Source organism: Cherax quadricarinatus, chromosome 23 (genome assembly GCF_038502225.1).
Source record: "Cherax quadricarinatus isolate ZL_2023a chromosome 23, ASM3850222v1, whole genome shotgun sequence".
In the NCBI taxonomy this organism is placed as follows: Eukaryota; Metazoa; Arthropoda; class Malacostraca; order Decapoda; family Parastacidae; genus Cherax; species Cherax quadricarinatus.
Genome location: NC_091314.1, coordinates 19,768,753 through 19,781,249, shown reverse-complemented (window position 1 = coordinate 19,781,249; position 12,497 = coordinate 19,768,753). Strand labels below are relative to the sequence as shown.

Genomic DNA, 12,497 nt, shown 5'->3' with positions numbered 1-12,497 from the left:
TCCTCAGCCACCGAGAGACAAAGCCAAACTGAAGCGCAACCTGCCCCAGCTGGTGCATGGACGCGTCCAAAACGACCGATAACCAAGCGAACGGCCAATAACCGAGGGAACTGCCGATAACCGAGTTGGCCGATAACTAAACCTGCTGATAACCGGGGGTCCACTGTATTCCTTCTATTCTGTCATCTAAGTAAAAGAAACCTCCCATTTACCTATTTCAACTACCCAATAAAGTGGTTAGAAATTGGTAATTTGGCCAATTTCACAAATTTCAAGAGATGCCAATTTCAAATTAGGGTCCAGAATAAACAATGTAGACATTCCTGGCACTAAAATAACATTTTCTCTGTTCATTAGTCACATCTCCAGGCCCCTCTTACATTATGCTTGCTTTCCATTTTGAAATTTTATTCACACTGTTACGTAGACTACTGCATTATTGTAATAATTGTATAAATAATGTCAAGCCATTTATGACTGCACATTAGACTGGCCAGTTGGACACGTATTGGATGGTGACGTCATTTGTTTACTCTTGAACATTGGCAAAAATCAAACATTTCTGCTAGTTTGGGCTCAGTTTCAAGGTACTCTGTAATGAAACCAATCAAAATCATATCTATTTCTGTAATATATATTCCATTCTATCAAATGAGACCAAAAAAACTAGAATACAAACATAAAAGCCATACGAAAATACAATGCAAACTCGGTTTTGCACCATAAACACGGTCACAATTTTTTTTCTCGTGCATTGCATGCTGCAGGATTATTTTTAATATAGTGCACACTTACCACACAGTTTTATTCTCTCATATGTAGGCCCAAATATACCGGTCATAGCTTATCTGAGTGAGCTGAGCTGATGAGACCGACAGTGGCTTCAAAGCCACCGTATCTTTTATGGACAGTGTATGGTGTATGTGCTTTACACGAGAAGCCTTTCTTTTATTCGTTGGAACCATGGCTAGAGCTAAAATTGAGCAGGTTATAACAAATGGAAAAATAAGAAATTGGAATGATTTACGCAGCCAGTAGCGCTACCAAACAGTAGTGGCATAATTTGAAATTATGCTAGTCGAAATTAGTGCTGAATTACTGATGGAACCAAATTACTGATTGCTGGATTAGTGATGGCCTACCTGTGTTACTGTTCTATCATACAAGTATGAAATGGAAGCCTGTTAAATGAACATGTAAGGTGACATTATTTGAATTTAGTACACTTGTATTTCTCTTCCTGTTTCTGTAAATTCTGTAGTTCATCTGAGATTTTTTCTAATTAAGGAGGCCTAGTTTGAGATTAGGCTATGGAGAAAAGATCACTGGAACCATTGTCGAACAAAATACTGCTGAAGTGCAGAGAGCTGGTCTCTACCAACCTACTATCTTTAATTGTCTCTTTCTCTACATAAATTCACTGTAGCCTGGGGTAAAAGAAAGCTTTAACAGATGAAATCACAGTAGGTTGTGTATAGGTCAGACATTTGCTTTTAATGTTAGAGGATGTAGGATCAAGCCTCCAGTACTCGTTTGAATGACTTGAGTTTATTGTTTCACGTAAGGTGCTATATAATAATAATAGACCTACTTAATAACTTTTTTTTACTTGTTCCTCTTTCACTTCTTAACCCAGAACAACTCACTCACACAAATACCTATGAAATACCATAAAAATCCTCCAGAATCCTGCATATGATTCTCAAGTGAGTTTGCATTTAGTGAGCTCTCAGATGTTTTTTTGCTATCTCATAAATCTAAATGGTCAGTTTTAAGTTAATTTTGTTTTAATTAATTTCTGTGTGCAGTCAGTTTCTGTGTATTGTCTATCACATTCCTCTGCTTTACTGCATGATGAAGTGTTTTTCATACATGTCTATCATCCAGTTTTTATTAGTGTATTTGTAAACTATTCTTGATCCTTTCCCATTAAAAAAAAAGTGTTCAGGTTTACCTACTAAATGCCTAGAGTATTTTGCATGATGTGATCGTGTCCCCTGATGCTCTGCAGTGTGTGTGTGTGTGTGTGCAGTTATGCATGCTGGCTTTGGGAAGGGAGTGGTTTTGATAAGGACCTGCTAGTAGGCCTTCTGTAGTGTTCCTCCATTCTTATGTTCTTAAAACAGTTATTTTTTTCAGATTCTTTTGGAGAAAGGTGCAGGAATCAACACCCATAGCAATGAATTTAAGGAATCTGCATTGACTTTAGCATGCTACAAGGGTCACTTAGAGATGGTAAAGTTTTTACTTGATGCTGGAGCTGATCAAGAGCATAAGACTGATGAGATGCACACTGCCCTCATGGAGGCTAGCATGGATGGCCATGTGGAAGTAGCACGCCTTCTCCTTGACTCTGGTGCTCAGGTAAGTCGCCTGTTAACCCTTTCACTGTCGAGACCCCTGCTCACAAACTTGCTCTCGTTGTCTAAGAATTAAAAAAAAGAAAAAGTTTTTTTCTTATGGAATTATAGAGAATCTTTTCCCAATGGTAATAACACCAAAAGTATAAAATTTGATGGAAAATTTACAAAAATACGCTCTCGCGAAGTTAACAGTCTCGGTGGTATTTACGCATCTGCAATTTTGCTCGATTTGAGCCCTATTTTTGGCCAATTCCATTGTTCCAGTCAACCAAACTCATAGCTGTTTCACTAGAACTCCTTTTGTTTTATCGATTGAGTACAAGAAACTGCTTATTTACTGATTTCAACTACCCAATAAAGTGAACAGAAATTGGTAATTTGGCTAATTTCATACACAATTCAAAGAAGACCATTTTCAAAATAGGGTCCAGAATTAACGATGCAAACATTCCTAGCATTAAAATAACATTTTCTCTGTTCATTATTCATGTCTCCAGGCTCCTCTTATATTATGTATGGTAGAATTATGAATGGTAATATGATTAGAAAAGATTATTTATGATGTCAAAAGAATAGAGATAGTAATTTAGAAAGGGAAGTTGATGTATAAACTAGGAGGTTTACTTTGAAGCCAGTAGCAGAAAAAAATTAGATAAAGAAGCTGCCAATTAACTATTACAACTACCCAATAAAGTGTACAGACATTGGTAATTTGGCCAGTTTTACATAAATGTAAAAAAAAATACAGTGGAACCTTGACTTGTGAGTTTAATCCGTACAGTGACCTACTTGTAACTCAGTTTTCTCGTATATCAAATCAAATTTCCTCATTTAAATGAATTGAAATGCCATTAATCTGTTCCAGCGGAATTCCTGCTCTCGGGAGGGGGTAAAGGAGGTGTTGTGGGTGAGGGGTTTGGACTTTCAGCAAGCGTACGTGAGCGTGTTAGTGAATGGAGACAAATGGTATTTGGGACCTGACGAGCTGTTGGAGTGTGAGCAGGGTAATATTTAGTGAAGGGATTCAGGGAAACTGGTTATTTTATATAACCGGACTTGAGTCCTGGAAATGGGAAGAACAATGCCTGCACTCTAAAGGAGGGGTTTGGAATATTGGCAGTTTGGAGGAATATGTTGTGTATTTTTAAATGTATATACTTCTAAACTGTTGTATTCTGGGCACCTCTGCAAAAACAGTGGTTATGTGAAAGTGTTGAATGATGAAAGTATTTTAAACAAAAAAGGCACAATACCGTGACTGGAACGATACACAAATAACCCGCACATAAAAGAGAGAAGCTTACGACGACGTTTCGGTCCGACTTGGACCATTGACAAAGTCACACTAATCAGAGGTGGAGCAGGACGGCTATATATAGGCAGGAAGAGGTGGTGGTGGTAGTAGTAGTAGTAGTAGTAGTACAAGAGTTGTATATAATACCGACAAGATGAAATTAAGACACATGCACAACACCCGGGCATCCCCATCATAGACGTTTCGCCATCCAGCCAGCCACTGGATGGCGAAACGTCCACAACAAAGACAACCAGACGCCGCACATGTGTCTCAATTTCATCAGTAGTTGTAGTAGTAGTAGAAGAAGAAGAGGTAGTGGTAGTGGTAGAAGTGGGAAATAAAAAGGACGAGCCAGTCAAATACAAAGGAAGGGGAGCACTGCAAGAGAGCTAGATGCCCACAGAGGGAGAGCAAGCGCACAGAGGTACGTGAAAGGGAAGTGGTGAAATAAATGAAGAAGGAACAGAAACATGAGACAGGAGAGAGAAAGACAACCCAGAGGAGAAAAGGAAAGAGGAAAGGGGAAGAGGAAGAAGAAAAAGAAAAAGAAAAAATGAGGATTCAGGTTAAGTCACGGGTGTTCTGAAGTTTGGAGCATTTTACAATGTAGTGGGAGAGGAAGGCATCTACAGAGATGAAGCCAGTGCTAAGGTTCATACAAGGAAAGTTGTGTATTAGAGAGGATTCAACTAGACGGCGACTGTTTGAGTTGGAAGTAGGGAAGACAGTTTTAGCAGAAGACCAGTCAATAGGATGGCTATGATCTCTGACGTGACAGAAAAGAGCATTGTTAGTGTCGGCAAGCCTAACACTATTTTTGTGCTCCCTAAGTCTGTCAGAAAGAGATCGACCAGTTTCTCCGAAGTATTGAAGAGGACAGGAGGAGCAAGAAATAGAGTAGACACCAGGAACATCTGTAGAGGGAGGAGAGGTATGAACGAGATTAGTACGAAGAGTGTTAGTCTGGCGGAAGGTAAGCTTGATGTCTAAGGGACGGAGAGAATTGTTGAGATTAGAAAGAACCTTAGCCCTGGCTTCGTCTCTGTAGATGCCTTCCTCTCCCACTACTTTGTAAAATGCTCCAAACTTCAGAACACCCGTGACTTAACCTGAATCCTCATTTTTTCTTTTTCTTTTTCTTTTTCTTCTTCCTCTTTCCTTTTCTCCTCTGGGTTGTCTTTCTCTCTCCTGTCTCGTGTTTCTGTTCCTTCTTCATTTATTTCACCACTTCCCTTTCACGTACCTCTGTGCGCTTGCTCTCCCTCTGTGGGCATCTAGCTCTCTTGCAGTGCTCCCCTTCCTTTGTAATTGACTGGCTCGTCCTTTTTATTTCCCACTTCTACCACTACCACTACTACTACCTCTTCTTCTTCTACTACTACTACAACTACTGATGAAATTGAGACACATGTGCGGCGTCTGGTTGTCTTTGTTGTGGACGTTTCGCCATCCAGTGACTTTCAACTTTCTACCTCTACACACACCCAAATTCATCTACTAACCTTTGCAATTTTTCTTTAGAATCTCCCATAAGCACAGTATCATCAGCAAAAAGTAACTGTGTCAATTCCCATTATGTATTTGATTCTCCATAATTTAATCCCACCCCTCTCCCAAACACCCTACCATTTACTTCTATTACAACCCCATCTATAAATTTTTTTATTTTTATTATCACACTGGCCGATTCCCACCAAGGCAGGGTGGCCCGAAAAAGAAAAACTTCCACCATCATTCACTCCATCACTGTCTTGCCAGAAGGGTGCTTTACACTACAGTTTTTAAACTGCAACATTAACACCCCTCCTTCAGAGTGCAGGCACTGTACTTCCCATCTCCAGGACTCAAGTCCGGCACGCCGGTTTCCCTGAACCCCTTCATAAATGTTACTTTGCTCACACTCCAACAGCACGTCAAGTATTAAAAACCATTTGTCTCCATTCACTCCTATCAAACACGCTCATGCATGCCTGCTGGAAGTCCAAGCCCCTCGCACACAAAACCTCCTTTACCCTCTCCCTCCAACCTTTCCTAGGCCAACCCCTACCCCGCCTTCCTTCCACTACAGACTGATACACTTTTGAAGTCATTCTGTTCCACTCCATTCTCTCTACATGTCCGAACCACCTCAACAACCCTTCCTCAGCCCTCTGGACAACAGTTTTGGTAATCCCGCACCTCCTCTCCTAACTTCCAAACTACGAATTCTCTGCATTATATTCACACCACACATTGCCCTCAGACATGACATCTCCACTGCCTCCAACCTTCTCGCTGCAACATTCATCACCCATGCTTCACACCCATATAAGAGCGTTGGTAAAACTATACTCTCATACATTCCCCTCTTTACCTCCAAGGACAAAGTTCTTTGTCTCCACAGACTCCTATGTGCCCCACTCGCCCTTTTCCCCTTATCAATTCTATGATTCACCTCATCTTTCATAGACCCATCCGCTGACACGTCCACTCCCAAATATCTGAATACATTCACCTCCTCCATACTCTCCCCCTCCAATCTGATATCCAATCTTTCATCACCTAATCTTTTTGTTATCCTCATAACCTTACTCTTTCCTGTATTCACTTTTAATTTTCTTCTTTCGCATACCCTACCAAATTCATCCACCAATCTCTGCAACTTCTCTTCAAAATCTCCCAAGAGCACAGTGTCATCAGCAAAGAGCAACTGTGACAACTCCCACTTTGTATGATTCTTTATCTTTTAACTCCACGCCTCTTGCCAAGACCCTCGCATTTACTTCTCTTACAACCCCATCTATAAATATATTAAACAACCACGGTGACATCACACATCCTTGTCTAAGGCCTACTTTTACTGGGAAATAATTTCCCTCTTTCCTACATACTCTAACTTGAGCCTCACTATCCTCGTAAAAACTCTTCACTGCTTTCAGTAACCTACCTCCTATACCATACACCTGCAACATCTGCCACATTGCCCCCCTATCCACCCTGTAATACACCTTTTCCAAATCCATAAATGCCACAAAAACCTCTTTAGCCTTATCTAAGTACTGTTCACTTATATGTTTCACTGTAAACACCTGGTCCACACACCCCCTACCTTTCCTAAAGCCTCCTTGTTCATCTGCTATCCTATTCTCCGTCTTACTCTTAATTCTTTCAATAATAACTCTACCATACACTTTACCAGGTATACTCAACAGACTTATCCCCCTATAATTTTTGCACTCTCTTTTGTCCCCTTTGCCTTTATACAAAGGAACTATGCATGCTCTCTGCCAATCCCTAGGTACCTTACCCTCATCCATACATTTATTAAATAATTGCACCAACCACTCCAAAACTATATCCCCACCTGCTTTTAACATTTCTATCTTTATCCCATCAATCCCTGCTGCCTTACCCCCTTTCATTTTACCTACTGCCTCAAGAACTTCCCCCACACTCACAACTGGCTCTTCCTCACTCCTACAAGATGTTATTCCTCCTTGCCATATACACGAAATCACAGCTTCCCTATCTTCATCAACATTTAACAATTCCTCAAAATATTCCCTCCATCTTCCCAATACCTCTAACTCTCCATTTAATAACTCTCCTCTCCTATTTTTAACTGACAAATCCATTTGTTCTCTAGGCTTCCTTAATTTGTTAATCTCACTCCAAAACTTTTTCTTATTTTCAACAAAATTTGTTGATAACATCTCACCCATTCTCTCATTTGCTCTCTTTTTACATTGCTTCACCACTCTCTTAACCTCTCTCTTTTTTTCCATATACTCTTCCCTCCTTGCATCACTTCTACTTTGTAAAAACTTCTCATATGCTAACTTTTTCTCCCTTACTACTCTCTTTATATCATCATTCCACCAGTCACTCCACTTTCCTGTAACCACAAACTTCTGCTGAACACACTAACATTACATTTTTAAACCTACCCCATACATCTTCGACCCCATTGCCTATGCTCTCATTAGCCCATCTGTCCTCCAATAGCTGTTTATATCTTACCCTAACTGCCTCCTCTTTTAGTTTATAAACTTTCACCTCTCTCTTCCCTGATGCTTCTATTCTCCTTGTATCCCATCTACCTTTTACTCTGTGTAGCTATAACTAGAAAGTGATCTGATATATCTGTGGCCCCTCTATAAACATGTACATCCTGAAGTCTACTCAACAGTCTTTTATCTACCAATACATAATCCAACAAACTACTGTCATTTTGCCCTACATCATATCTTGTATACTTATTTATCCTCTTTTTCTTAAAATATGTATTACCTATAACTAAACCCCTTTCTATACAAAGTTCAATCAAAGGGCTCCCATTATCATTTACACCTGGCACCCCAAACTTACCTACCACACCCTCTCTAAAAGTTTCTCCTACTTTAGCATTCATGTATTAAACAACCATGGTGACATTACACATCCCTGTCTAAGACCTACTTTTACCGGGAAGTAGTCTCCCTCTCTTCTTCACACCTCAACCTGAGCCTCACTATCCTCATAAAAACTTTGCAGCATTTAGTAACTTACCACCTAATCCATATACTTGTAACATCTGCCACATTGCTCCTCTATCCACTCATATGCCTTTTCTAAATCCATAAATGCAATAAAAACTTCCCTACCTTTATCTAAATACTGTTCAAATATATGATTCAGTGTAAACACTTGATCTACACATCCCCTACCCACTTTAAAACCTCCTTGCTCATCTGCAATCGTACATTCGGTCTTACCTCTAATTCTTTCAATAATAACCCTACCACACACTTTTCCTGGTATACTCAGTAAAGGGACTGTACATGCTCTCTGCCAATCCCTAGGTACCTTCCCCTCTTTCATACATTTATTAAACAAAAATACCAACCACTCCATTACTGTATACCCCCTGCTTTTAACATTTCTGTCATGATCTCGTCAGTTCCGGCTGCTTTACCCCCTCTCATTCTACATAATGCCTCACGCACCTTACCCACACTCAAATCCTGCTCTTCACGTACTAATAATAATAATAATAATACGTATGTAATAATGTATGCCGGGAGCATATATTACCCACTTTTACCCACTTTAGCATTGAAATCACCAACCACAAGTACTCTCACACTTGGTTCAAAACTCCCCATGCATTCACTCAACATTTCCCAAAGTCTGTCTCTCTCCTCTACACTTCTCTCTTCTCCAGTTGCATATATGCTTACTGTAACCCACTTTTCACATCCAACCTTTATTTTACTCCATGTAATCCTTGAATTAATGCATTTATAGTCCCTCTTTTCCTGCCATAGCTTATCCCTCAATATTATTGCTACTCCTTCTTTAGCTCTAACTATTTGAAACCCCTGACCTAATCCCATTTATTCCTCTCCACTGAAACTCTCCCATTCCCTTCAGCTTTGTTTCACTTAGAGCCAGGACATCCAGCTTCTTCTCATTCATAACATCCACAATCATCTCTTTCTTATCATTCGCAGAACATCCACGCACATTCAGACATCCCACTTTGACAGTTTTCTTCTTACTCTTTTTAGTAATTCTTTTTCTTTCTTTCAACAAACCGGCCGTATCCCACCGAGGCAGGGTGGCCCAAAAAGAAAAACAAAAGTTTCTCTCTTTAAATTTAGTAATTTATACAGGAGAAGGGGTTAGTAGCTCCTTGCTTCTGGCATTTTAGTCGCCTCTTACAACACGCATGGCTTGTGGAGGAAGAATTCTGCTCTATTTCCCCATGGAGATAGGAAATAAACAAGAAGAACTAGAAAGAAAATAGAAGAAAACCCAGAGGTGTGTGTGTATATGTATGCTTGTATATGTATGTGTAGTGTGACCTAAGTTAAGTAGAAGTAGCAAGACGTACCTAAAATCTTGCATGTTCAGGAGACAGAAAAAAGGACGCCAGCAATCCTACCATCATGTAAAACAATTACAGGCTCCCGTTTCACACTCGCTTGGCAGGACGGTAGTACCCCCCTGTGTGGTTGCTGTCTACTAGCCCAACCACTCCAACACTACATCCTCCTCTGCTTTTAACATTTCTGTCATGATCCCATCAGTTCCAGCTGCTTTACCCCCTCTCATTCTACATAATGCCTCACGCACCTCCCCCACACTCACATCCTGCTCTTCACGTACTAATAATATGTATGTAATAATATATGCCGGGAGCAAGGGGCTAGTAACCCCTTCTCTTGTATAGATTACTAAATTTAAAATGAGAAACTTTTGTTTTTTTTGGGCCTCCCTGCTTCGGTGGGATATGGTCGATTTGTTGAAAAAAAAATAATAATATAATACTCTAATAATTATAGTAATAGTACGTACTATAATAAGTTAGTTTGATAATGCCACCACGAGATGGGAGAGTACCAAAATAATGCCGAAGCATTCCGAAAGGGAGGAGGAAACAAACCTTCTTGGACAATTTTTTTTTTTTTGAAATGGCTAGCTGATGAAAGTGTGAAAAGCTTGGAGAACAAGCCAAGAATCAGTGATTAGTGAAGTGAGCTAAAAATAAAAATTGTAGCAGTTAAGTTCAATGATAAAGTGTAGCATTAAGGTTGGAGGCTCATAATTTCAGCCAACTGTTTTATTTTTCAGCCGATTTCTTTTATTTTTGGTGTACGTTTAGAGGTGCATATATAGAAAAATGTGACAAAGTTTCAGTATGATTGGCCAAAAAACAACAGAGAAAAAAAATATTTACTGACTTTTGATATATGGTGGCATGACATGACAAATTGGCACTAGGATTGGCACTTCCGACAATCCCAACTGTTAGAATACGTCTAATACGACTCTTAGGTGCACCCATTTCATCTAATGTATTTTATTATCATGGTAAAAAAAATGCATTTGATAGACTTTTTGGCATTCTCCAAAATATCTGCGTTTTACCCCCCACAAAATCAAAAATATTTGAGATATTCCAAGAAAAGAAGCAGCAAATAGTCAAACACACTTTGTTTTATATTGTCTGTGAAAATCATTTCCATACAATCATTAATAATGGCGTAGTACAGCGAAATAAGTGAATAAGTTACTTCCGAGATATTGGCCTAGAACGCCGGCCGGCCCTCCATCTAAAAAAAAAAAAAAAAAGTTTTTTCGCAAAAATTGCGTTTTTCAGTGGTTTTCTTAGTAAACTGATGTTCTAGTGCAGTTATCCTCTTCAAAACACCATTTTCTATCACTCAAAGACCAAAGAATACAACATGGAGAAGAGGAGTAACTCATTTACATCGAAATATTGCTGGTGGACTCTCGCCATATTATGGCCTATTTTATTCAGTCTTGAGTATGTAACATGTTTGTATGTTATTTATTTTTTTTTTTTAACAAGTCGGCCGTCTCCCACCGAGGCAGGGTGACCCAAAAAAGAAAGAAAATCCCCAAAAAGAAAATACTTTCATCATCATTCAACACTTTCACCACACTCTCACATTATCACTGCTTTTGCAGAGGTGCTCAGAATACAACAGTTCAGAAGCATATATGTATAAAGATACACAACATATCCCTCCAAACTGCCAATATCCCAAACCCCTCCTTTAAAGTGCAGGCATTGTACTTCCCATTTCCCATTTATTTATAGTGTTTATTATATCATATTAGATCAGTTCTGATGGATAAATAAGCCGTAGAGTTGATATAAAGCGTAATAATGAAGTGATTTCACCTGGCTATCTCTGGACCGGGAATACTTCTGGTGTTCCCAGGTGCTTCCTGATTCAATAGAAGTCTATTGATAAGCTCCACCTACTCCTATATGATGCCAAATAGTCAATTATTATATTAGAAAGAATAATGCAAGAAAAAGCGATAAAAAACAAGGAAGTGATTAGTGAAGTGAGATAAAAATAAAAATTGTAGCAGTTAAGTTCAATGATAAAGTGTAGCATTAAGAGTGTAGCAGTTAAACCATAGAAAATGGATGAAACGAATGAACTCCCGATAGCATACTCCGCTCTGCCTATCTTTTTCACCGTCATCCTTCACCAGCATTTTTTCTCTGAGGTACTTACACCAGTTTTTCTACGTTGTTTCCCTTATGAAAGTAGTGATCTAATGCAGTTATCCTCACAAACTCCATTTTCTCTTATAATATCACCTCTGAAGGGGAGACTTTTCATAACGGGATCGAGAATGCCCGCGACCACACTCCTCCGCTGCCATCCACTAGCCACACATGTAATGACATGTTTTATTCATTCTAGAGTGTATATCAGGTTTCTATGTTATTTATATTGTTTATTATGACATAATAGATGAATTATGATAGATAAATAAGCCGTAGAGTTGATAGCATTATTTTGTCAAGGTCACGGAACGGATTAAGTTCGTAAGCCGAGGTTCCACTGTATTATTGTATTTTTTTTTAACAAGTCGGCCGTCTCCCACCAAGACAGGGTGACCCAAAACCAAAGAAAATCCCCAAAAAGAAAATACTTTCATCATCATTCAACACTTTCACCTCACTCACACACAATCACTGTTTTTGCAGAGGTGCTCAGAATACAACAGTTTAGAAGTATATACGTATAAAAATACACAACATATTCCTCCAAGCTGCCAACATCCCAAACCCCTTTTTTAGAGTGCAGGCATTGTACTTTCCATTTCCCGAACTCAGGTCTGGCTATATAAAAATAACCGGTTTCCCTGAATCCCTTCACTAAATATTACCTTGCTCACACTCCATCAGCTCGTCAGGTCCCAAAAACCATTCGTCTCCATTCACACCTCTCTAACATGCTCATGCACGCTTGCTGGAAGTCCAAGCCCTTCCCCCACAAAACCTCCTTTACCCCCTCCCTCCAACCTTTTTAAGGACGACCCCTACA

General features: G+C 39.4%; 1 protein-coding gene across 3 annotated transcripts in view; it reads left to right on the top strand.

The window, feature by feature from the left end:
* Positions 1-12,497, top strand: part of LOC128685747 (ankyrin repeat domain-containing protein 17-like) — a gene marked incomplete at its 3' end in the record, with an annotated part of 256,077 nt that overhangs the window by 176,084 nt on the left and 67,496 nt on the right. For all 3 annotated transcript variants that reach the window (XM_070088008.1, XM_070088007.1, XM_070088009.1), the window contains 1 exon segment: positions 2,140-2,364. In XM_070088008.1, coding sequence (XP_069944109.1) covers positions 2,140-2,364 — 225 coding nt within the window.